Source organism: Podarcis bocagei (assembly GCF_964188305.1).
Source record: "Podarcis bocagei genome assembly, chromosome: 9".
Classification (NCBI taxonomy): domain Eukaryota; kingdom Metazoa; phylum Chordata; class Lepidosauria; order Squamata; family Lacertidae; genus Podarcis; species Podarcis bocagei.
The window spans coordinates 69,128,916-69,155,472 of NC_138134.1; the positions used below are offsets into that span (position 1 = coordinate 69,128,916).

Below are 26,557 nucleotides of genomic sequence, written 5' to 3' on the forward strand. Positions count from 1 at the left end.
GATAGCTTGGACCTGAACCATGTATGGCTTTATAGGTCTATCAGCACTTTAAAACATTTGCTTCTCGTGATTATCTTGACTAAACAGTTTGACAAATCGATTTATAGAGACTAAGTAAATAGCTTAAGATCGTATCCAATGTTGTGCAAGCAGAAGGCAGCTTGTACAACTGATTTCTTTTGTTCCTCCGCCATAAAGACCCCTTTCCCACCACCACCAGAACTCCCCTTTGACCAAGGGTCAAAGGGAGCTACTGGACAATGTGCTGCAGTGGGAAGAACTGTCCACAATAAGGACCCCTGCATGAGCAGTTTAAGATTCCTCTGCCTGTTATTTGATACAGGTGATGAAGTTCTGTTCAACATCTCTGTCTCACCACCAAAACTGCAATTCCCAGGGTTCTCAAGGAAGACAAAATGACTGTTAAACCAGTATGTCTGGATTGCAAGTGTGCCCTGAGAAAGGGGGGAAGGAAAAGGTTGTGAGAAAACGGAACAAGAGGGATACGCGTCCCACACTGCAGGTTAGGTTTAAAAGGGTGGGTTACAGATTTGAAGAGGAGGGAAACTATAGAATTTATGGCTTGGTTCCAAAGTCACATTAGACCATATACAGATAGGTAGCCGTGTTGGTCTGCCATAGTCAAAATAAAAAAATTCCTTCCAGTAGCACCTTAAAGACCAACTAAGTTAGTTCTTGGTATGAGCTTTCGTGTATCTGAAGAAGTGTGCATGCACACGAAAGCTCATACCAAGAACTAACTTAGTTGGTCTTTAAGGTGCTACTGGAAGGAATTTTTTTATTTTGACATTAGACCATAGTTAAAATTAAATTATGGTTTTACATGAATGAGAATTGTGCTGGTCAAAAGGTCTCATTGCACTCCACCACTGCTTCCTTCATCACGCAGGGGAGAAAACAGACCACAGACTGGCTTTGCATTACCCCTGTAGTTTTTTTCTCTACAAGCAATCAATGAGCAGACACCAAGGAGAAAAAACAATAATGAGTACTGGTTTGTAGGTACGATGAAGTCAGCCTCTGGTTCATTTCCTTCCCAGCGCACCAAAGGAAGGAGTGGGGGAAAGAGTGCAGTGACACCTTTTGAACCACATTAAACCACAATTTAATTTTAATTATGCTTTAACGTGATGGTCAAACCTGGCCTCTGTTACATTCACACTATCCTAGTGAAATGACTACGAAGAGTAATCTGTATTGTGTATTGCCCATGAATGTTATGTTAACCTCTATTAGTTTTAACACTATGTTTAGACCACATTCAACTATTATTTAGAAAGAAATGAATAAGCCTAGCCTTTCCCAGGCTCACACATTCCCGCTCTCTTCTCTTCCAGCACAACCAGGGGTTCTGAAGCTTTTGCCCACAGAAGTTCCTATGTCTGTTTGAATGTAATACAAGTGAAGCCAACATATTCAAACTTTTTTATATTAATGCATGCTTGGTATAAAAAATGAGTTGCCAGTATTGTGCATGCAGAAAAAATGTCTTTCAATATAGAATTGGCCAAAGGAAAGGCAAAAACCTTCTGACTTCTTTGCTGCCTGAGGCTCACTCATGGAATATGTGATGGGACATATATATACAGGGTCTTCATCTTTTGTCTGCCTTCCCAAGACCACAGAACACTGTCTGAAGTGGCTTCCGTCCTCTGCCATTTGGAGTCCAATTTATTTCACTTTGGATATCTTCAAAAGCCCTTCAACTACTTGTTCTTCTGCAAGTGGGTGGAACTTGCATGTTTTTATGCTGTTGTTGTTTTCTCTTGAAAATCAGTAATATATACCGAAAAAATATGTTGACAATAAGGTATTATTTTACTTACCATTATTGTTATTTCTCTTTTGCAGATATTGAGGTCAGGCACATTATTAACATACATTCGTTTCAATGCACATCGGACTCCACCATGTGTATGCACAAGTAACACTGTGGAAAAGCCACCTGAAAGAACAGAGACTAAAGTTTACTAGGTCTATAAACATATTAAGATGCTTAAGTATAAACAAATGATTTTAAAATATTATTTTTGAGTTATAAATGAGAATCTGAAATGAATGACAAAATAAAGGACAAGAGACTATTATTGTACACACACACCCACCCGGTATGAATGAACTGAAGATTGGTAGTGGGTCCTCAGAGAAAACCTCTACTATGCTTACAGCCAGCCAGCCTCCTGCTACTAAACAAAACAAGATCTCATCCCCCCTCTGTGCATATGGAGAGGACCTAGAAGAGGCAGAGGACCTAGAAGTCACAGCTGACTAGTAAGCAAACCAATATTTGTTGACATTTTTAATTACACCAATGTCCAAATAAAACAGGAGCAGAGTTGCGTGAAGGATGTGAAATGCTGGATTTCTATGATGGCTCCAAAGATTGAACAGGACACAAAAGAAGGAAAATGTTGTTACAATGGTTCTGGAAACATTTAATATGGATTCAGCTAAGCTTAACAGTATCTGGAAAAACAGATTGAAAATCCAAGCTGCCATTGCACCCTCACATCCAAACACTGCAAATTTCAAATGCATTCCAGCAGGTGGATTTGAATACAAACCACAAATTTTATATTAGCATCTATCAAGGCACTACTTTTTATCTCTTTGGACTATAATATTTAAACCATTCAAGTATTTTTATGTCCTACCATCTTCAGTATGAAAAAAAACACATTCTACATAATAGTGTTTATGACTTGCTTTTATCTGTTTACAAGATGTTCAGCAGCGCATAAAGACTAAACACATACTTTAAAAGACTACATATGCATGCTATCACTGCTCAGTTCATGTCACAGGCATGGTTCTGGAATTACTGTCCAAATAATTTTGGGGCTATATTTGACAACTCATAACAAGTATCTACCCTGTACCAACTTACCCCCGTGGACTTCCATCCTATTGCCAGAAAAGTAAGCCTCAAAAGGCAAAAAGCATATTATACCTAACTTCTGAAACTGGTCATGTCTCTGCTATTTATAGACAGCAAGTCTCTTCACTGCATTATGCCCTATGGTTTACCTTCAGTCAGCTTTTAGTGTGGAAGCAAATTTGACCGTGCAAATACACCTATCTGTCCCAAATCAGTCAATTTCCCTAATCTCAACAGCTTTTGCACAGCTTAATATACGACACTTACGGAGACCATGTACCTCAAGAGATCCAGTAACTTTTCACATGAAACAAGATTTAAGCTGTGGTTGGCCCTATATGAATGAACCCCAAAGATCCTCAGGCTTGCTTGTATTTCCCTCCTCCTTTGCATGCAAAAATTCCCACCCCTCCCTGCTTTGCAGAAAGCCAATTTGTCATTTCATCTAAACTGTCAAATTATGGTCTGCTTTTGCCCTAAAACCAAGATCAAAACATGCTGCCATTGCCACTTATGTAATGTGATATCATGGTGCCTCCGGTTACAAACTTAATTAGTTCCGGAGGTCCGTTCTTAATCCGAAACCATTCTTAGCATGAGATGCGGTTTCGCTAATGGAGCCGCCCGCTGCCGCCATGCCATGTGAATTCTGCTCACATCCCGGGGCAAAGTTCGCAACCAGGAACATCTACTTCCAGGTTAGTGGAGCTTGTTACCCGAAGCATTCGTAAGGAGGACAGTACGTAACCTGAGGTTCCACTGTACAGATAAAGCAAAGTGAGAAAAGAAACTTTACTGGGCATAATCAGATAATCAAGGACATGTTAGCAAGGAAAGGTTGGATCCAATGCTGCACTAGCGGAGTTCCATTCACCCAATGGATTTTCGGTTTCCTTTTATCTCCCCCTCATGCACTCCCATAGTCTCTCAGCAGGCTATCCTAACCCAACCCTGCAAAACTGATTTTAAGGATGAACAGGGGACTGGAGGGCACAGAAGAGAACAGGAAGTTCTGTTGCACAAACAGATCCACAGTACTGGATACAAGCCAAAGCATTTAAGAAATATATTTTGAACGTGCCTGAAATTCTCTAAGATATTGTTTTGAAAGCAAATCAGATAAAAGATTAAGACACGTTGCACTTCTTCAACTGCAACATTAGTTCAAGCTTCCTACGTCTTGCAATCATTTTTAGATTTAAGCTGCCAAAGAGGCCCTGTTCAGTGCCAAGGACATTTCATGGGCACACATAGTTCCTCCTTGCCCTGCATGAACCACACACCTGCAGCTGTGCACTGTAGGGCAAGAGCAGTAATGGTGAGCAAACTGTTTTTCAGGAAAGTTTGTCCACCAGTTTTCACCTTCTCACTGGAAAATTGCAAAGTTCCACGGCACGCAACATGGAAAATATTGAGGGGAAAGTGCAAGCAATTACTCCTATGCCATTAGGTGGCAATATAGCCTAACATATACAGTTTTAATTCCATCACAATTCAATCAATCGTGATGATCTGAAAAATGGTAATTTATTGTCACTCACAGGTAAACAAAAAAGGCTACACGTTATTTAACTATCAGTCTAATCAAGAAAGTGCTTATATCACTATGTAGATATAGCTTATATCACTATAAGTAGAGTTGAGTGTCCTGCTATATTCTAACAACTGTAGAATATAACTTGCATAGTATAAACAACCTACTTTTCAACAACAACAAATATTTATTAGAGAACTGTGGGCCCTTTAATATCCTCGATACATTCCTTACTATACATCATGGAAAGCTAGTTCAGGTTTATGAAAAAACTGAGATATCAAAGCTTTTTCCACTTAAAGCATGTGTCCAAATACCTTCAAAGAATGAAGCCACTTCCCAAATTTCCAAATTCCATTCACAGTAATACACTCTCAGACAAATTTTGACATCAAACCCATATTCATGACAAACACTGATATGCAACGTTGTTCCTTAATACTTAGGAGCACTGTCTGAACTTAAGTTTTAGTATGCAGAGCAACTTAACATTTATGCAATATTAGTTTTCAAGTTTCCAGACTCTCAGCAACTAAGACAAAAAAGCAGTACTAGTTGAACACACATGACTCTTCATATCCAAGCCTGTATTCCTGCACATACACTTCTGCTTCAATAAGTTTTCCACTTCTCCCATGCTTTCATGAATCAGCGCAAGGAAACCCAATTGATGTTTGCTCTGATTCAGTGCTAAAGAGCAGGTTTTCCTGGGGAAAGTGATGGGAAAAACAAAAAAAACACTCAGACCCGTGCCTAGAAAGCATGGCAGAAGTGGAAACAACAACAAAAAAGGTCAACTGAGAACAAATCTCGGTTGCCTCATAATTTGTCTGGAGGAAGACAAACCACAACCATAGATTTGGATATGCATCAGCCCCATGCTGTACTGCAGCAGCAGGACTGGAGAAGAGGATCTGAGAACTTTAACATTTGCTCATGTGTATTAAGCCATGGTTTGGTTTACTACACGCAAACCCAGTAAAAATACAAGTGGGGCAGAAGGCCCAATCAACATAGTGTACAAGCCGCCACCCCCCAAAATAAACTTTTGCAGGCACACCTGACTGTTGTTCATTTTAACAATGGCAAGTTTAAATGAGTCAGCTCCAGCAAGTATAGCTTTAAGCAAACTCTCAGACTAGTCCCCCCAATAATGTTAACACACACACTTTCTGTTATGGATGGCATGACAAGTCTGCTCACCCCTCTTGGTGCAACAGGGTTGCAGGACGGCAGAGGCTTCACTGGGGCCCTGATGAGGGAACTTGAACAGCAGTGCCCTTCCTGGTAGGCGACTTAAACCCCCTCCGCCTATCAGGAACGGATCCTAGCAGGCACCCAGCTTTGGCAAATGGGGATGCAGGCTGGGGACTCGGGTTGTGCCTGGGGGTGGAGCCAACAAAGCAGGTAGGCTTCCCTCAATCCACCCCTTGCCCATTGAAGCAGCCTATACCTGGGGCACTACCTGTTTGTTCCTTTCCAGGGGTTTTCCCTGCCCGCCCACCCTAGGTTTAAGCTGATAGTCAATGACTATGCTGTGACTACAGTGGTCGCCGTTCTTTAAGCAGCCAGGTAGGAATTTGCTCACCGGGTGGTTTTGCCTACCTCATCTGGTGGTTTTGCCTACCTCATAGCAATCGTCTGTTTGGGCATTGGGGCAATCCTTTGCTTTGGATGGAGGGGAGGATGTAGTCTCCATTAACACACACTTGCTGGTTTGGATGACATGACAAAATGCAGTTAAACTAAAGGAACAAATGCTCCCAAACTCCTTTTCTCACCTGCATAGGAAAGATGAGCTGAAAGGGGAGCACGTAAGCCGGCAGCATGCTCCTGTTTAGTGTGGCATGAAAAAATATGGCCATTCTCTCAAAAATCCTTCCCACAAGATTTCAAAGATTTTGCTTTCAATATGCAACGTATAGCAATTAAAGGGTACTCAAAAACACACCGAAAGAGAATAGGAGCCTGAAACTGATTCAGCACACTTGGATTATGCATACTTTTGGTTTTAATTCACTTACACATTTACAAATAGAGACCTTATACACACACACACACAAACACACACTCTCTCTCTATATATATACATACATATACATATATATATATATACCGGTATACACACACACACACACACACATATATACTGTACAGTGGTGCCTCGCAAGATGAAAAGAATTCGTTCCGCGAGTCTTTTCGTCTTGCGATGTTTTTCGTCTTGCGAAGCACGGTCCGTCGCAACTGCGCCTCTTCAAGCGGCTTTTTAAAAAAAGCGCAAGACGTTTTCGTCTTGCAAAGCAAGCCCATAGGGAAATTCGTCTAGTGAAGCAACGCAAAAACGGAAAACCCTTTCGTCTAGCGAGTTTTTCGTCTTGCGAGGCATTTGTCTTGCGGGGCACCACTGTACATGATTTACAATGGTTAGTAACTTTGAAACAGCAAAATCTGATAATGTGTCTATTTCTGTTGCTTATTCATTTTCTGGAACAATGCTTTCATAGAAAATGAGAACTCTGTGCAAAAATATAACAACAGAATATTTCCATTATTGAAAGCTTCCCAGCCCACCTCACTAGAAAAGATATTTAAGTGAAAACCTTACAGTATTTTTAAACTGCCTGTATTCAGATTGTATAAATACAGAGAACTTCTAATTTAAATAGAATTTAAGAGTAACACTGGTTTTGTAGCCAGCATGAAAGGGGATGTATAGAATGTTGCAAACTCTTACCACATTAGGAGCCTTTTATTTATAAGTTAAGGCACAACCACCTCCAAGCAGCTCCTAACCTGCTGGAAGCAACATGGAATGCCTTCCTTTAAGTGTCTCTGTATTGGCCTGGTTACCATACAGTGTGCATTACATCCAGCTATGCCAAAATCTCAGGACACACTGTGCTGGTTCAGATTATCATATCTTGTATTAAGATATACACAGCCCTTTTGTTCAAGCTGTAATTAAGCCATGAGATTTGTAAGCCGTGACATTTCCCTCCTTTGTCCAAACCAGAAAAGTATGGCTATCAAATTAGGAACAAGCCAAGACTACTAGGACCAACTTCAAACCATGGTTTAATACTTCTGGCTTGCTCCGAAACTGGCAACAACAGTTTCCCAGTTTGGGCAAAGCAATGAACTATGGTGAATAAGAAACTTCCTGGCTTCATAGTGAGTGTCTCCCAAAAGTGATAGAAGTTGTTTGTATGGCAAAAGGCTCTATGAGACCCAACTGAAATGACTGACAACTTTTCGCACTGATTTTAAAGTGGTCTAAGTTGAACAAGTCTGTATCCAAATCCTAAACCCCCATATCTCTCTCTAAGTTAGGGTAATCTATTGGGCAAACAGATATCTCAAACACAGCACAAGGTCAGAGGAAAATCTGATCCTCTATCCAGCTCTAAGCTTAAGTCAGGGTGGGTGGTGGAAAGGGACAAGCTTCTGTCTCTGACAGATCAGGATGGGGGTGGGGGAGTCTAGTCTCTATACCTTCTTGATCTTCAAGCTGATGGGGGGAGGCAGAGCTAGCTAGTTTACCTCTGCATGTAGCTCCATATTTAGATTCAAGTTGATCTTACTTAGATTAATGTTGTTGATCATAGCCTGTGTTCCATCTAACCATGGGGAAATGGGGGGGGGGGGAGGCCAAACAAAATCTACCTACCCCTGTCACACATAAAGAACATCAAACAAAATGCTGCAATACAGCTCCAGCTCTTAAACATAACTGTTCCTGTTTTGGGCTCCAGTCAATCTGGAACAAGAGTCAGGTAGCAGTGTTCAGAACTTGAGGGGAGGCCTTTAGGAGAGACAGTAAGAACTCCTGAAAACTTCCCCTTACTGCACTATATACATAAGACGCAGGGCTAACTTCCTGATCTGATCCCAAGTCCTCTGCTGCTGATGAGCACAAGGTTTCTTGAAAATGGAAAAAGTCAAAGGCACCTATTTTGTCTACCCACCCGCAGAAGTTTCCCCGTGGCAAGCACCCACCCCCACCCCCCTTTTCCAATCTTTCAAGGCTTGCCTAAGCTTGTTACTATCTCAATAAACCAATGTTTATTATGACACGAACACAGAAACTATTTCGGAATCATAAATACAATGTCAGTTATGCACTCATTCTGTTTTCTATTTCCCTTAATAAACTTTGTTTGCTAATTCTGTCATACTTTCTCCTGTAATATTTCTTTAAATCAAAACAATTGTGAGAGGGATAATATGGATTGAGGTGTTAGCTCTTTCTCTGTACACACATTTCTCCTCAAGATACAATCCCTCTCCTCTCCCATCCAAGCATTTTTTTTCCTTTCTCTCTTTCTCTCCCTCTCTCACACACAAAACCACTTCACCCAGTTTTTCTACTCCTCTCCTTGCTTCCTCCAATCCAGTGTTTTCCCACTTTAAGAAACCCTCCCCACCCATAAACACCTATCTGGCATCTAGAGGTGGGCAGGAGGAAACTGGAGAGGAAAAGTTTAAAAGTCCATTCCTCTGCCCCCCCAATAGAATGCATCTTCCACATTTCAAGGTTTTAGTACCCTATACTAGTGCTGAGGGCATCAAACATATCTGAACTTCAGAGAGCTGAATATTTAAGCATTAAAAGATACTAGAGCAGAGGTTTTCAGATTGTCTGATGACTAGCTGCATTCAGGTGGAACCACAATAAGGCTGCGTAACAGTCAATAATTTCTATGCTTGGCCCTGTACAGTACTTGATTCTCTCCCTGCCCCACTGCTGAGACCATTTTGACCACCCTTACTTCTTGGCCATCATTACTGCCTTTGGTTTGGCTAGGTCACAATGGCTGCCATGAATGTCGAAGCCACAACTAAAAAATCCATGTATATTGGGCCTCATGGCTTCCCTTCCTCCTGGGAGCTCTTTCAAGTTTCTGAGCTTCCCAACCAAAGTATTCCTATCCTGGGACCTGTGGGAGAATTTGAATTCCATCAAAACTCACTACTTTCCCTCCTCTCACAAAAGAGACTACACCACTTAATTCAGCCACTCAAATCTTCACCCACAACTGAATCCAAAGGTGTTTTCCTGAGTACAAGAACACTGCCTAAGAAAAAGGAACTGAAATCCAGAAGCGGCCCTCTTTTGTTCAAGTCCTTGCACAACATTATTTACTATTTTTCTATTTATTCTGTACCTTTAACTGTTTACAGCTTAAATTCCTTTCTTGTGCACAATCATTAGACATCATAATTATGTCAGGTGATTGACACCTGTCGAAGTTGGCCCATGAGGATGGGAGAGATAGGTCAATGAGGCTTGCTCAGTCCTGTGCACAGCATTTCCCAAACACCTGACTATCAGATGATTGTCAGACTTTTGAGAAGTGCTGCGCACAAGGATGAATAAGCTTTGCAAGCCCTGCACTAGGTTTTTGGGAAGTGTTGAACACAGGCTTGCAAAGTGACTTGTGCAGCGTTTCCCCAATCGGCTGGTTGTCGGGCATTTGGAAAGTGTTGCACGAAGGGCTTTGCAAGATCTGTGCTAAGTGGTTTCCAAGCACATGGCTTACAAAGTTATTTGCACAGTATCTGACAATCAGCTGATTGTCTGATACTTCAGAAGTGCTGCACAAGGGGCTTTACATACACAACCAACAAGCAGTGCCTATAAAGCCCTTTCAGCCCAGCCTCATGTCATTTTGGCATCAGGTATAGGACAGATGGGTACGGGTTGCCTGAACAGCCTTGCAGGCCAAATGGGGAGGCCTTGTGGGCCAAATTTAGCCCTTAGGTTAGAGATTTTGCACCCCAGCAATACACAACAAACCAGTATTTTTTATTTGACCATATGCAGTTTGTTTTGCAATGATTATTCAAATACTGTCAACCATGCAAGACAGAAAACTACTCAGAAATACTGTGCATCAAATTCATGCCTGTTGGGAAATACCCATTATTCACAACTCTGGCAAACTTTTTTCCAACACAATTTTGGAAAAAATAAGCTGAAGATAATCTGTAATAAGAATAGGGCATCTATCCAATAAAGTTAAGCACCTTCAAGTTCAATTTATTTAAAGACAAGAAGTTTAACTCTAGCTCACTGAAGTCAATGAGACATATGCCTAACTCTAGCTAGTTCGTGCCTGTGGTAACTTTATCAAATGTAACTATCTGCAGCATATCAAAAAAACGAATTGCTACTATCAGCTTTGCTAATATTTATTTTCTAAATCAACTAAATAAATTACACTCTTAGATTATGCAATTTGAGACTTACTTTCAAACACAACCACAGAATAGGGCTAACACACAAGTATTTGCAGGTAACAGGTTATTCACTTGAAGACTTCTCAATTCTATTTCATTTAAAATATGTAAACAAAAAAATCAACACGAGCTATTTGGCTACTTCAGAGATTCTGGATACTACAGATTATTAATAAAAACTGGAGAATGGGGGAGACCTAATGGCAAACTTCATTATAAACCAGCTACTTAACTGAATACTAGCAGATAAGTAAAGAGCACCTCAGACTTCAATCCACAGGCAAAAAGGAAGAGCTGGATAGATGTAAAGGAACCATGAACAGGCTTCCCATTCCTAACATCCCATGCACTGCCAGTATGCACATAGGTATGGGGAGAAACAGAGTTCTATTAAATCTATCAGGTTCTAACATGCATGGGTGCTATCCATGGTGCAAATGGATCATTTGCAAAATGTTTTTGAACTGAAGAATGCTCAGGTGTTTGTTTGTTTGTTTGTTTGTTTGTTTGTTACTTTGAACACTTCCCCCAGCATATCTTAAATAAAACCACAAGACATCTATACTAACTCCTGGTGAATGGCATTTATACCTCACACAGGAAAGCATTTAAATGACCACAGAAAATATATTGGAAGAAAGGCACCTTCCCCAATTAAGTGGGTACCAATTAAGATAATTAAGATTTCAGGATAAAAGTTAGACTTGAGACAAGGTTTCACCTGTGCCAATGAAGCTGCCATCTAGCTGCTCTTAAATGGGCATGGATTATGGTACCTTTGTCCCACAGTATGGACTATAAGACTAACAAATATTAAATATTATTTAATGCACCATTTAGGCACCTAAAATGATAGGAGTATTTAACAGGATCTTTACCATCTAAGGGAAGTAACTCCAAATAATCTGTTTTTCAGGAAGATACTTTATAATGCAGTTAATTTTACAGATAGGTTTACACATAAGACACGCCACTTGTAATTTACCTATACCCCAGCCATGGGAAAAGAGGACTACAAGTTCTATTACAATCATTGCTTATAAACAGCATTTCCTAAATCTCTAGAAAAAGAAACTCATAAGCTTTAAAGCTTGCATAGACTGGCAAGTGAGTGCTAATAGCACAATCCTAAAGTTCTTTTTCAACATCAATAAAATAGTCCATTTTCTAGGGGTAAAGAGCAGAAATATAGCACAATATAGGACTTTACTGCATCCTATCATCCCCACAAATGACAGATGTATCTACAATAACCCCCCAAAAGACACATGTTTTTGTTTGGGTTAGCCATGCCCCAAGATGAATGGCACTGCCTGCAAACCTAATTTTTTTTAATTTTTCCCTCAAGAAAGAAGACACACAATACTGTACATTCATTACTTGATTAACATTATGTCTCAAATGCAGTAGCAGCAACTTTTTTTGTCAAAAGATATGGACATTTTAAAACTACTACATGTACCATAAACAACACAAGTGTTGTGTTTTGTGTGTATTACAGGGACACACAAATTCAGGGCTACTTCCCTGATTTTTATTAAAGGGATACTCCTGTAAGCAGTTTTTCAGGATAATCCTTTGTTTCATTATTTTATTTACAGCTGTAACTAAACTGTGAATTCTTACGAGTAAACACCACAATATGGCAAGAAATTCTGCCTCACATTCTAGGGCAAAAGTGCACACACACACACAGCCCCTCTCCCTCTATAAAACCTAGTGTGGCTGGGTCCTCCAAGGCAACTCACTCCTGTGTATTCCACACAGTGCTTTTCACCTGCCACAGGATTCCACCCTCCCTGAAAAAAACACATCCTTATCTAAATGATGTTTACCAAAACTGTTCCATGGGATTTACAGTACTTTCTTATGTATGTGCATGCAGCTGGAGTCTGACCCTGACGATCAAGAACACACAACTCCACTGTTAAAGGACATCAGCGCAGGCAATAATGACCCAATGGGGGGGGGACAATTAGAATGGACGTTGTGGTGGCTTTCACAGACCCAAGCAAAAAGGTGGGTGGGGTCTAACTCAGTTTGGGGGCCTCAGATCCCCTCCCTATTCCCCAAAGATAAGAAGAGTGCCTCTCTGAGGCCCGCAGCTGGAGGAAACTACACCACAGACAGCTGCTTCGGCACAGAGCCTTATCATATACAGTGTTGTCACACTTGCGCCCTACTTCACACGACACCTCCGGGATGAGGGCACCGGTCTTGGGCGTGTCAAAAGGTGCGCTTTTGAGAGCAGTGCATGCGCCCTCCTGGCTTTGCAGCCGATCCTGCTCAAGGGGGCAGCTACGGCCAACGCTACCAGGTGTGCAGGTGTGGCCAAGCGCTGCTGGCATCCGCATCTGGCAGTAGTAGCACTTCTTCCCCCAGAGTAGCATGCGGGGTTCTTACATCAGAAAAACACAAGGGAGGGGAAGAGGGAAAGAGAAAGAGACGGGGGGGGGGAGAACACGTCTGCAGCACTTATCGCAACTTACGGGTTCAGCAACTCCGTGGAGATTCCCACCCACACCCACCATCGGTTTACCAACAGCTGGCGTTGAACGCAGCTGGTCTTGCAAGTCATGGCAACAGCCGAGACCCCACCCCAAGGAGTCCTTGCACCCGATACCGAGGGGGGGGGTCGCAGCGGAGCCCCGGGCGCCCTCCGAGGCCTCTCTGAGAGCCCACCCCGCCTGGAGGTCCTTGCCCGGCCTACTTCCCCAGCTCACCTTCCGCCAGCAGCTCCTCCACCGTGACCTGGAAGCGCCCCACGGCGAAGACCCTGCTGCTGCCCACGGCCGGCCCGCCTCCGGCCACAAAGCCCGACACGGCCGCCGACGTCCCTCCGCCGCCTCCACCTCCGCTACTCGTGCTGCCTCCGGTGCCGTCAGACTTGGGCATGCGAGAAAACTTCTTCATGGCGGGCGAGAAGCTCGGGGAAGTAGACCCGAGGAGGAGCGGGGCGAGGGGGAGAAGAAGCCTCTGCCGCCGCCCAAGGAGCCGCCCCTTCTTCCCTCAGGGGCTGGGACCGCGGAGGCTCGCGCCAGTCAGTCAGCGCCCGGCGCCGCACTGGGGAGCCCCAGGCCGCCGCCGCCGCTACTGTGGGAACCTGCGCTTGACAACCTCCGGCTCCGCCGCGCCTCACATTCCGGGAAGGAAAGCGGCGTGTTATGTGTGTGAGGCGAGCCGAGTCTCGGCCACCCCCGCCTGCAGCGCCGTATCTCTCCTCTTCTCTCTCACACGCGCGCGCGCTCTCGCGCTTCTTCCCTCACAGAAAAAAAAAGAGACGCTGTGAGGGACGGAGAGACCCCTCCCCCTCCAGAACGAGGCTGCAGGCGCGCGCGCGCACACGCCGCCCTTTAACGTTTCGCGCACGGCTGAGGGGAAGGACGAGAGGGAAAACCCGAACTGGATATCATGCCCCCGCCCCCTTCGCCCTCTCGCGCCGCTGTCAAATACTTCCAACGTCTCCCTGCTTGCTTTTTTTTTAACCCCTTCGCGGAAGCCAGAGTTGTTGTTGTTGTGGGGGGGGGGCGGGGGAAAGAATCATTGCCCTGAGGGAAGGGAGGGAAAGGCGAGCCTCGCCCCCCTCCCAAAAAAGGAGGTCTGCGCACGCGCGTGGCTGGCTCGTTACTTTTTTTTTTCCTTCCTCTTCTTAACAAGTCCCCGCCCTCCTCGCAACGCCGCTCTGTGCTGCCGGAAGTGAGGTTGCCACGCCTGGGTAGCACGTGCTTGTGAGGGGTGGGGTGGGGGAAGCTTCGAGGGGAAACCGCTTTGGTTTGGCTGGCGCCGCCCATCTCTGCTTCGGTGGGCGCTGGCGCTCACGTGCTGCTGTTGCTGCCGGCGGGGTTTGTTTTTTTCCTCTTGCGGGGCGAACGTTCAAAATCGTTGGATGGAGCCGTTGGGAAAGGACCGTTAGGCTAAAGTGGGGGGAGGGAGTAGGGGTGGAAGGGTTATAATGGAGTTTCTGCGCCGCTGCTGTTGCTGATTTTATTTATATTTATTTCTGTTCACTTTATATTTTTAAGAAAAATCCCAAAGCGGTTTACAGCATATTAAATTAATAAAACATAAAATAATCTAAAGAAAGGCAAATACAGTCATACCTCGGGTTACAGGTGCTCCAGGTTGCGTTTTTTTAGGTTTCGGCGGTCGCACGTGCGCAGATAAGCCCAATCGCAACCCGTGCATGCGCAGACACGCAGCTGTGGGTTGCAAACACTGCGGGTTTTGAACGTGCATCCTGCCCGGATCACATTCGCAACCCAAGCATCCACTATAGAGTATACAGTGGGCCCTTGGCGTAACTTTCTGGTTGAGAAAGCTGCAAACCCAGAAGTGTATACTTCTGGGTTTCACCCTGCACACATGTGCAGAAGCACTCTTAACACGTTGCGCATGTGTGCAGAAGCGGCACCTCATGTTTCGGACTTTTTGTGGTACATAAGGACCCCCGGAACGAATTAAGTTCATATCCGGAGGGTCCACTGTATGGTCAAAGCAACATAACACAAAACTGAAATATTATCTTAAAATATTTCAAAATAAAACATTACAAAGGAGGTCAACTACGGAATACATATTTAACATTTATCTAGTATTGAATACTGCATGGCAGCAGATTTCCCTGCATTTCTTCAAAATCATACTAATAGATTTGTACTACTTACTGATGCAGAGAGTATGGACTTTACTCTTTAGTGTGCACCTGCTCTAAAAAGCAGTCTGCTCTCTAGCATCAAGCCAGAAATTAACAAATTCTGGCATCAAGCCAGAAATTAAAAATTGACAGTTGGATCTTAGTTCCATCCAGGAAAATGTCAGTTTCCCCTAAAAAAATTGCAGGTTTGCCTTTAGGAATACCTAATAGTTCTCATTTACTTTTTCTGAAAATAGTTAAAAGCTGGTGTTCCATATGTCCCTCAAACTTTAAAAAAACAACAACCAAGAAACTTTGATTTTGATAAACTAAGAATGTACTGTACACCCTCAATTATTTGCCAGAGCTTTAGCAGCTGCCTTCAGTTTTCCATTTGGCAGCTCTGGAAATTCAAGGAACTAATGGCACTTTACCTACTCAGTTGTCTTGGAAATAAGATGCAGCATATGCAGGTTGGATTTACATCTAAATATCACACCTCCCCCCCAAAAAAAAAATCTGTAAGTACTTTTTGCAATGTATTCCCAGAGTTTGTAATAATCCTCTAAGACTGATCTGTGCAAAACACATGCATACACACAAAAGCAAAAGTCTATAGTGTTCCAAAATCTATTTCCTATTCCCAGGTACAAAGTGAAAAATGTTTAACTGCTGGTTTCAGAACAATATTAATAAAGAAGCTAAAGAGTGGTTGAAGCAAGCCCTCTTTCAATTCCCCAGGTAACAAGTAGATTTAGAGAGCCTGAAAAGAAAGCCTAAGATTTTTAAAGTGTTTTTTTTAAAGTACCACTATTAAGGAGGTTGTAATAAATATGGCAAAGCTTATATTTGACCAAAATATTGTGCCTAAACAAAATAAATCTTCTCCATACATCAACTAAAGCAGCAAAGGCAAAGGCTTCCTTAATGAAAATATTTATGCAGCTTGTGGTTGAGCACAGAACATTAATCCACTGGGGAGAAGCCTCTTCTAACTCCAGCCGCCTCATTAAAAATACAATTTCTTATTGCCCAGTTCTCAAGTTTTCTCAATTACTTTGCATACAGTTTTACAGCTGTGTTAATCAAAATTATCAATCTGTAATTGGTAGGTAGCTTCCTATTGCCCACCCCTCTTTAAAAACAGGAACCGTAATACTCAAATCCTACCCAAGAGGAAAAAAATAGCTGCCAAATCAGTATAATCTTAAACCTGGTTACATTTAAACAATCTGTATGTCGTGTATGAGAGCTGGACCATAAAGAAGGCTGATTGCTGAAGAATTGATGCTTTTGAATTATGGTGTTGGAGGAGACTCTTGAGAGTCCCATGGACTGCAAGAAGATCAAACCTCTCCATTCTGAAGGAAATCAGCCCTAAGTGCTCACTGGAAGGACAGATACTGAAGCTGAGGCTCCTATACTTTGGCCACCTCATGAGAAGAGAAGACCAGCTGGAAAAGACCCTGATATTAGGAAAGATTGAGGGCACAAGGAGAAGGGGGTGACAGAGGACGAGATGGTTGGACAGTGTTTTTGAAGCTACCAGCATGAGTTTGACCAAACTGCGGGAGGCAGTGGAAGGCAGGAGTGGCTGGCGTGCTCTGGTCTATGGGGTAACGAAGAGTTGGACACTACTAAATGACTAAACAACAACAACTTGTCGTGTTATCCTTTTGACTTTAGAGCAGGCATGTCCAAACTCTGGCCCTAAAAAAAGCTCAACAACTTTGGTTGGCCTTCACACATGTTCACTTCATCAAATCTGGCCCTCTGAAAAGTTTGGACACCCCTGCTTTAGAGAGATGGCTCCAGCTTTCTTGCCCAAGATCTCTGCCATTCCAGCAGGTCCACCGGCACTAGGAACCAAGATGGATTTGATGCCACGCCAAAGGCTTTGAAAGTGAAGAGCCCTCATCAACCCAAAAGACCTTGAGCAAAATAAGGGGGGAAAGCTGCATGGTGTAGCATCCTATCAGGTGCATTACAGAGGAAAGCATGACTGACCACACTGCCATGCAGTGCACCAGTGGAAACAGCCATGTCTCTTCCCACCCCGACCCTGTGTACCTGACAGGATGCTACTTTTGAGAAAGGACTTTACATTGAAGTCCTTTCTCAGATGCCGTTTTGGGCTGAGAATCAGGATGATCGCTGCCACTGTTTTGCTGTTGGGGGGTTAAGAGTGAGTGGGGAGAAGAGCAGGTGAAGGAGGGTGGCATGTCTTCAAGGTCAGATGGAGAAGCCTGGAGCATCGTGTTAGGCCATGGGTAGGCAAACTAAGGCCCGGGGGCCGGATCCGGCCCAATCTCCTAAATCTGGCCCGCGGACGGTCCGGGAGTCAGCGCATTTTTACATGAGTAGAATGTGTCCTTTTATTTAAAATGCATCTCTGGGTTATTTGTGGGGCCTGCCTGGTATTTTTTACAAGAGTAGAATTCATTCATATTTTAATTTTAAATATAGCCTGGCCCCCCACAAGGTCTGAGGAACAGTGGACCGGCCCCCTGCTGAAAAAGTTTGCTGACCCCTGTGTTAGGCCACTGGACCCAAAGTTCCCCAACCCCTGTTGTAAACAGTGTTGCATAGCTACTCTTTGGACTGTTACTGGTGCAGGGGGAGAGAGATTTCCAGAGACTTCCCTACTGTGACTGTTGCCATTTTGGCTACATAAGTAATGGTCTTCTGAGAATTGAATAATCAGAATGGAGGCTATAGGGTACCTTTCCAGGAATCGCATCTTCCCCTGGGGCCTTATCACATAGCAGCTTGTAATTAGTTTCTCTGTGTCAGGATTTATCTACCGGTAGATGGGTCCATAGATCAGTATCACGGAAATTAACATTAAAATCTTGCAAAGCTAGATCAGGAAAGTCTTACCAAATACAGACAGGAAGTGCGATCTCCAGGCAGGTTGTGAAACCCCGGTTGTTAAAATATTGTTATAATAATAAAAAACATAATTAACAATTTCTCAGATGTTGGCACTGTTTGAATTTTAGCACTGAGAGAAGCCCAAAGTTGCCTTTGGTAATCAACCTTCCTTTTCAATAGAAATTTTTATTCCTTTTTTGCTTTCTAAGACCCTGGTGGACTATTCTCTCTTAGCTGATTTGTACATTATCAAATCATAAAGGTTTGAAAAATGGTTTATTGAAGCTGGGACCACAGGAGCCGGCTTAATATTTTCCAGCATTTGTTGAAAAGTACCATAAGACTGGAAGAAGCCAAATCTTCAGTTTAAAATCTGATACACAAGGGTTATAGGATCAGATGTTAATAGGTTACTAATATCCACCACAGGCCCATCTCAGTGAAGATATTTAGACTATGAAACTTCTACTGCTATCATATTTGGAATTCCAAAATTCCCATATCAGAATATTTTTTAAATTGGCTTTGATTGCCTATTGAATGCTGCTTCCATTTTGGTGGTATATCAGATCCCCAAAACTGTCAATAACATATGCATAGCACAAGCACTGGTGGCAGAAATATGTGAATATTTTCCATAACAGTCAATGGGACTTCTTCCACTTAATTTTTTTTAATGTAACATAGGGCCCATTCCCACATTATATTAAGTGTGTAACTTGCAGTCATGTCAGGAGATTAAAAAAACTAAATATATGTGCAGTTCTCAATTAGGGTTGCCATATTTTGATGAGCAAAAAAGAGGACACATTTGGCGACTTCTACTTTTGACTATGGATCTCTGATGACTCTCATCAGGAAAAAGAGGGTGTGTCCTGGAAAAAGAGGACATATGGCAATCCTAGTTAGGATTTAACCCTTCCCAGCCCACCTGTGATCCCAATGAACATTACCTACCCCATGCTGCAGTTAGTGACGGGAAAAGCACCAGTTCTAGTGCCAACAAAATACAAGAATCCTAAGATTTCATTAGAGGAAGGGAGAAAATGTCCATTTCCCTCAAGTCCCAGTTTTGCTGTAATAGTCTTGGTATTCCTGCCAATAAATATACCAGCCAACGTTGTAACAGTTTGGATAACTATCCTTGTGAGTTTCAATCATAAAAAAGCAACATTTTTCTAAACAGCATCAATAAAGTATTTGGAATTTCTAAGGGGAATATAAACATTGATTAAAAACTAAGACCATCTGTCTTCATTCTGGATCTTATCTGTGATGTTTATATTTAATGTGTAGTCTTGAGTTGTTTAAAATAACTTATCCTTTTTTCCCCCTTCTGCAACTAGAACTTATTCCCAGGAAACAAAATTTCATCAGTGTCAGGCTCAGTGACCCAAGATTGCTGGAAAGAAACATGTGTTACATCACACTTTTGTTTTTTGATAAAATGAAAATTTCACAAGGTCTTACAAGGAGACTTCCAGGTTGGTTGGTTGAAATGCTGCAGCTGCTGAAAGGATCTCCAGAGATGGGGTGTGATCCACCTGCTTCCTTGCCACAAGAGGGGAACTGGATGGTGCACAACTTGAGTTACTGCCATAGGAAAAAATGAGCATTATGAATTAATGACACGTGTTCCTTAATTTAAACTATTCTCTTTTATTCTAGAGTCCCATACAGTGTAAGGAAGAATAGTTTGCTTCATATACAGTACCTCAGTTCTGCAAAGCTACTTTTTCTGCAAATTAGCATATACCGATGTACATTCTTCTGCATTTTCTCTTTGTGTTCTGAGAAATAATTTTATACAATCACAAAGAACAAAAATGGTGCAATCCACTCTCCCTTAGCTTATCAAATGTTCCTTCTTTAGCTCTTTTGCTGATGTTCCCTGGCTTATGTACAGTATCAGTTACAGTTACCAGCCTCCACATCAAATGTTTACTTTTACTGCGGCAACTAACAAAACACACAGGAGTCCTACGGCTTTTGCTCATGTCGGGAGCATAATGTTAAAGATCCAGTGTGGTCCAAGAGATAAGGGTCCAGGCTTACTTCAAATCACATCATAGCAAGCAGGCATACTCAATGGGCTTTGCTGACAAATTATCTGTCAATTTCAGTTTCCCATCTGTAAATGAAATAAGCATCCAGCCCACATTGCACAAAGCAAGCATGATGTAAGGGAGGCCTCAAACCAGGAGTGTAGCTGGGACTCTAAGGCAAAGGCTTTAGTCCTGTGGCAAGCTAGCTGGATTTTTGCAACCCCAAGTGCTTTTTAACTTAGGTATTTATAGGATGTCCACAGGAAGGCAATGACGCTCTGATTGCTACTAGCTCTGCTACCTTTTGACCGTCTTCGGCATGGTGTACTGAATTACTGCAAGTTACTTGTGATCGTTTTAGTAAGGGAAAGGACCCTCTGTACTCGCTTGGCTGTCTAGCCACTTAGGAAATACTTTTTATAGTTCTTAATCACAAGGAGGACAGATGTGGACTGGAACCTGGGGAACACATTGATGCTGGTTCCTGTGGGATGCAAGTACTTGTCAACAGCAATTCTATGGAGTTAGTTTTTAGTCATGGCCTCTAGAGGTTCCATGGTGATTTAGCTAAGGGGTTAGCATTGCTGTGCTGACAGCTGCTCCCCATCTATTATTGCCTAATTTCTAAATGATGATATATTGAAGTTTATAAAGCCATGTAAAAGAGAGATCTCTGGTGTCTGTCTTTGGTGTTATTTTCCATGTTTCTGTACTATTTACCGTATTTTTCACTCCATAAGATGCACCTGACCATTAGACGCACCTAGTTTTTAGAAGGCGAATGCAAGCAAAAAAAATATTTTTAAAGGGAGCGCTGAGCAGAGCCTGTCTGCATCCCAGGCTCTGCTCAGCGCTCCCTTTCACGAGCTGCGTGGAGCGTGTGTGCGGCGCTTGCAGGCTTTTCCCCAGGAGGGAGAAGTCCCCAAGAGCATACATGCTCCACGCGGCTTGTGAAACGGAGTGCGGCTCTTGCGGGAGGTGGGGGAAGGGACTGAGGGGCTGCCCTCTGTCTCTTCCCCCACCTCCCATAAAAGCCCCCAAGAGCAGCATGCTCTTTAAAGGGTCCACGGCTCCTGCGGGCTTTTCTACAAGGTGGGGGATGGGACTGACATGGCCAGTCGGTCCCTTCTCCCTCCTGGGGAAAAGCCAGCAAGAGCCGCGCAGAGCTTGTGGGCTTTTCCTGCCTGCCTCCCCCCTGCATTTACTCCATAAGGCGCACACAGATTTCCCCTTACTTTTTAGGAGGGAAAAACTGCGTCTTATGGAGCGAAAAATACGGTAACTTGAAGCATAGGAAACTGGCCTTTACCAGGTCAGACTATAAGTCCATCCATGCCAATATTGCATATTCTGGCTTGCAGCTGTCCTCCAAAGTCTCCCTACGAAGGTCTTCCACATCACTGACTACTTGATCCTGGAAGCGTCAGAGGTTGAAACTGGGACCTTCTCCATGGAAAGGAAACCGACAAGGAGAAAGTTATGAGCCATGCACTCCTATAATATCAAGGTCAGAATTTGGCCAGGTCAGAAAATATCGCATCGCTTCTGTGTACACATTCCCTGGCAGCAGAACTGCATTGCAAAATTCAGAGGCAGGCAAATTTCAAAGCTATGTTTCAGCTCACATCTTGTGTGAGAAAGTGTGGGTTTGGCAGGTTCATCTTCAAAATCAGTCGAATTTCTCACCCAGCCCTAATACTAACATCAAATGATTTCCTAGCTAAGGTGAGATCAAAGCCAGAGACATTAAAGCTTGCTGATCTGTAAACTATGCTACAGCTGGGAAACAGGTAAATTCTGCAAAATGTGAAACCTAGCCCATTTAAAGTGCTATATGTTCAAACCAGAGCACTGAATTGTCCCTGAGAGACTTGAAAAAGCCAGTGGAATTGAGAACCAGTGTTAATGCGCCTCTAGTGCCCTACTCCCATCGACAGGCAGGCTGCTGCATTCTGGGCCAAGTATCAAAGGATGCACATATAATCTAGTCAGCCTTAACTATTGGTTAAAGCAAGCTTTTAAAAGTTTGATTCTGGAGTGGGTGCATGTTTAAAAGATACCTAGAAAAGCTAGGACCAGCCAGTAAAATCACACACACACCATTCAATTTTAAAACCATGCCTACTATTTATTCTTGTTTCACTTTATAATGGTCATGGCTTCACTCCAACCTGCTGTGCCATCAGCAATTTTTTATCCTTCATCAGTCCCCAAGGAGCTGTGGTTCAACCCATCACTGTTTAGAACAGGGTGTCAGCTACATAATGACACCAAACACTTCTATAGCCCCTTTCATCTTCAAAGCCATCAAGCATATTAACTTAACTCATTTCCTTGGGAAGTGAGTGAGTAACAAGGTGGCAAGGAATGGACAGAGCTCTGTGTTTTGACTGTCAAATACAAAAACTTCAACATGAAACACTATTCTGATACAGTTAAACTTAAAATGTCCATGGAAATCTTCGTTATCCAAATGACCTAAATTTACCAAAAGACACTATAATAATAATGCTTCCTGGCTAGTAAAAAAATAACAACAAATCATTTTTTGTGCTGTGGAGAAATGAAGCATTTTGAAAACAACAACAACTTATAGGTCCATTATCTCCTTCGCATAGTGGAAAATATTAATCTTCCACTTCAGACTACTGGCTCATGTCACTAATGCACTAATGCAATTTTGACTAGCAGAGGTCTTTCCTATCCATTTCCCATGGTCCATTTTGAGTAGAAATATTGAGTCAAATCTGGTGCCTTCTGCATGCAGAACTACCTGTTTCTTTTCCTAGTTACAGATCCTCCTGTCAAGGCCTGTTCCAGAGATGAGTGAGATCATGAATTTATTGGGAACTCAAGAAGAATGAGGAACCCACTGTCCCAACAGCAACAGCACAGCATCCCAAGAAAATCAGAAGGGATTCCCAAGCTTGCAGGCACCACTTTTTCTAGGTTAAAGAGTGTGGGCCAAATATCCCTTTCTATGGGCCCCACAAAACCTGGCACCAGAACTGTCTTCAACCCATAGTTCAGGAAAATTGTCACTTGGATGTTGTCATACTGACACCTTTAAATATATTATTGATTTATGCAACACCTGAGCAATTCACAAAAAGTATAAATACTCTACTCACAGCAACTTACAGGCAAAAATCAGAAGATACCAAGAACTGGAGTGGGAGAGTGTGCAGGCTGCAAAGCAAAGTGCATTTGCTGGCAATTCTTTCCCTTCTAAGCTGTAAAAGCAGAGGCTGTGAAATGTTGCCACAAAACACGAAGCAATATAGTGCAGGGGTGCTCCGGGCCCTGTGCATTCTGTTAAACACCTGAGCTTATGCGGCAGGTGCCTTAGGCAACTTAAATTAATTGGGTTTCCATTAGAAGCAGGGCCTATTTACTAGTGGCACCATCTCTTTGGAAAGTGTGCCCCAGGCAGGCCTGCCTGCTCCCAACTCGGAGAGCCCTCAACAGCCAGATCAAATCTGGGATCTTTCAAGAAAGCTTTGGGGATCTTCTGACCTCTATATTCATTGCTTTCCAGCTCTAATGGCCATTCCCTTTTCATTTATTACTGCATGGTGATGTGCATGGGCTGTTTTAAGTGTGCTATTATCTTCGTTCTGCTGTTGTGTTAGTTTGTTTGTCATTCGTAGAAATTGGTTATTCTCTCAAAGTGCAGTTCTACGTGTGTCTGCTCAGAAGGGAGGCTAATTGAATCTAAAAGGTTTTACTCCTAGCCTTAATCTTGTTTCGCTAGCTGTGCTGTGTTTTTCAAAACTGAGATGTGATTTTTTTAAAAAGGGATAGCTAAATAGCAAGGTGCCTGATACGTATAAAGTCCGTCCATTAGTCCATCTAGCTGAATATTGTCTACACTGACAGGCAGGGTCTCCCCAGGATCTCTCTCCCACCAGGACTCTGAAGTGCCACCAGTCTGAGCAATCTTGAATTTACTGCCAATCAGCTGATCAGAAACTCTGAGTTTAGTTGATCCCAGCAGTGCCTGAAGCCATCATTACTCAGCTGATAAGCACTGTCTTGAATACTGGCTTTTGGGCAGGAATCGCATAACCTCCAACATTTATCCAATGAAAGTAAGGTAAAGGTAAAGGGACCCCTGACCATTAGGTCCAGTCGTGGCCGACTCTGGGGTTGTGGCACTCATCTTGCTTTATTGGCCAAGGAAGCCAACGTACAGCTTCCGGGTCATGTGGCCAGCATGACTAAGCCGCTTCTGGCGAACCAGAGCAGCGCACGGAAACACCGTTTACCTTCCTGCCAGAGTGGTACCTATTTATCTACTTGCACTTTGACGTGCTTTCGAACTGCTAGGTTGGCAGGAGCAGGAACTGAGCAACGGGAGCTCACCCCGTCGCGGGGATTCGAACCACCAACCTTCTGATCGGCAAGTCCTAGGCTCTGTGGTTTAACCCACAGCGCCACCCGTGTCCCCCAATGAAAGTAGTGATGTCCTATTCTACACCCTCCAACATTTCTTTGATGGAAATAGGGACGTCCTAAGGAAAAGCAGGACTTTCTGGGATCAAATCAGAAATTGGAACGGTTTCTGTAAATCCTGGACTGTCTCTGGAAATTAGGGACATTTGGAGGGTCTGGAATCAGCTCCACTTGGGAATGCCAATTGGGAACTCCCCAGTTGAATCAAACCCAGCAGAACTTGCCTTTGGCACCAAATTATACAGCCCCAAATACAGTTCCCTCTCAGAGGCCTGCTGTGCCCACAGTGGTCTTACAATCCTGCTCAAACCTTCTCCCTTCTATTGGAGTGGGGGAGGTTATCTGAATCCCTGAATGCTTATCCCTGTGTTGCGCTGATCTCTATATTTCACTATATTTCACTCACAGGAGCAGGGTAGACTGGTTTATTTCTACTTACTTGGCAGCCCTAAGTATTAAGGTCACAAGTTTTGCAGAATTCTGGCTCAGAATATGCATGCTTTCAGGAACCCAAAGCACTTCATCCCCAACAGTAGCCTTAGACAGATTACGGCAGAACTGCACTCATAAACTTGTTTTCTTTTATGTAACTGTGCAGTTCCAACACAATTCCCACCTTTATCTTTCAACCTTGGCCAAAGGCCACATGAAAGTCTCTTCTTACCTAGCCCATTAACTTCCTGATTGTCTCCTTAGGAACAGCAAAGGCAGCAGGTGATTATGTAAACACCTGGGCATTCCAATCCCCAGTACATCCTGCTGAAACAAGTCCTGCTGACTTGATATAAGGCAGAAAATGTAAGCCAAGGGATTTTTGAGGACTGGCATGCATTTTTCAATAAATCACAGCACCAATCAGTCCCAATCATTTGTGAAATAACCACTGGAGCTGGTCCACAAACACATGTATATTAATCTCCCATCTTTAGAATATTAAATGCTTCCTGGCAGGTACTCAGTCCATGATTTGGAGTTATCACCTTCACCTCCCTTTTCCTACCTCCTTCCTCCTCCTTTTTTCTGCTCTCCTTGTACACAGACCACCCCCATTTCCATGCCTTGCCCTCCCATTCTGCACCCCCCTTTACACAACTCCCCCCCCACCAATGAAGATACATGTTACAGTATATTTAAGATGAATAGAATATTAAGAGCTAGCCTATTAATTTGGAGAATGTTCACTGCAGATGCTGGCTAGGGGACATACCTGGGTGTTTGCTTGTTAATAAATTATCGCTTCTAAACCACTAAATTGAATCCGAAACTTTATGCTGAAGACAACACATGGTACCAGAAGTGAAATACATTGTGTGTATGTACTATGGAATATTTGAGGATTTCACGTCTGTTATCTTTCTCACATTGGGAAGGTGAGTAATGGAAGAATCATAGAATCATAGAGTTGGAAGAGACCACAAGGGCCATCGAGTCCAACCCCCTGCCAAGCAGGAAACACCATCAGAGCACTCCTGACATATGGTTGTCAAGCCTCTGCTTAAAGACCTCCAAAGTAGGAGACTCCACCACACTCCTTGGCAGCAAATTCCACTGTCAAACAGCTCTTACTGTCAGGAAGTTCTTCCTAATGTTTAGGTGGAATCTTCTTTCTAGTCTGGATCCATTGCTCCGTGTCCGCTTCTCTGGAGCAGCAGAAAACAACCTTTCTCCCTCCTCTATATGACATCCTTTTATATATTTGAACATGGCTATCATATCACCCCTTAACCTCCTCTTCTCCAGGCTAAACATGCCCAGCTCCCTTAGCCGTTCCTCATAAGGCATCGTTTCCAGGCCTTTGACCATTTGGGTTGCCCTCCTCTGGACACGTTCCAGTTTGTCAGTGTCCTTCTTGAACTGTGGTGCTCAGAACTGGACAC

At 43.2% G+C, this 26,557-nt stretch overlaps 2 protein-coding genes across 2 annotated transcripts in view; one reads left to right on the forward strand and one right to left on the reverse strand.

The window, feature by feature from the left end:
* Positions 1-14,470, reverse strand: part of BMP2K (BMP2 inducible kinase) — a 44,115-nt gene extending 29,645 nt beyond the window's left edge. The window contains exons 1-2 of the mRNA XM_081207500.1: positions 13,397-14,470; positions 1,848-1,966 (exon numbers count right to left, since the gene is read on the reverse strand). Coding sequence (XP_081063626.1) covers positions 1,848-1,966; positions 13,397-13,586 — 309 coding nt within the window. The 5' untranslated portion in view covers positions 13,587-14,470. The remainder of the gene's footprint in view (positions 1-1,847; positions 1,967-13,396) is intronic.
* The window catches only part of PAQR3 (progestin and adipoQ receptor family member 3), a 138,219-nt gene that overhangs the window by 42,471 nt on the left and 69,191 nt on the right, over positions 1-26,557 (forward strand). The gene's annotated exons all lie outside the window — the stretch shown is intronic.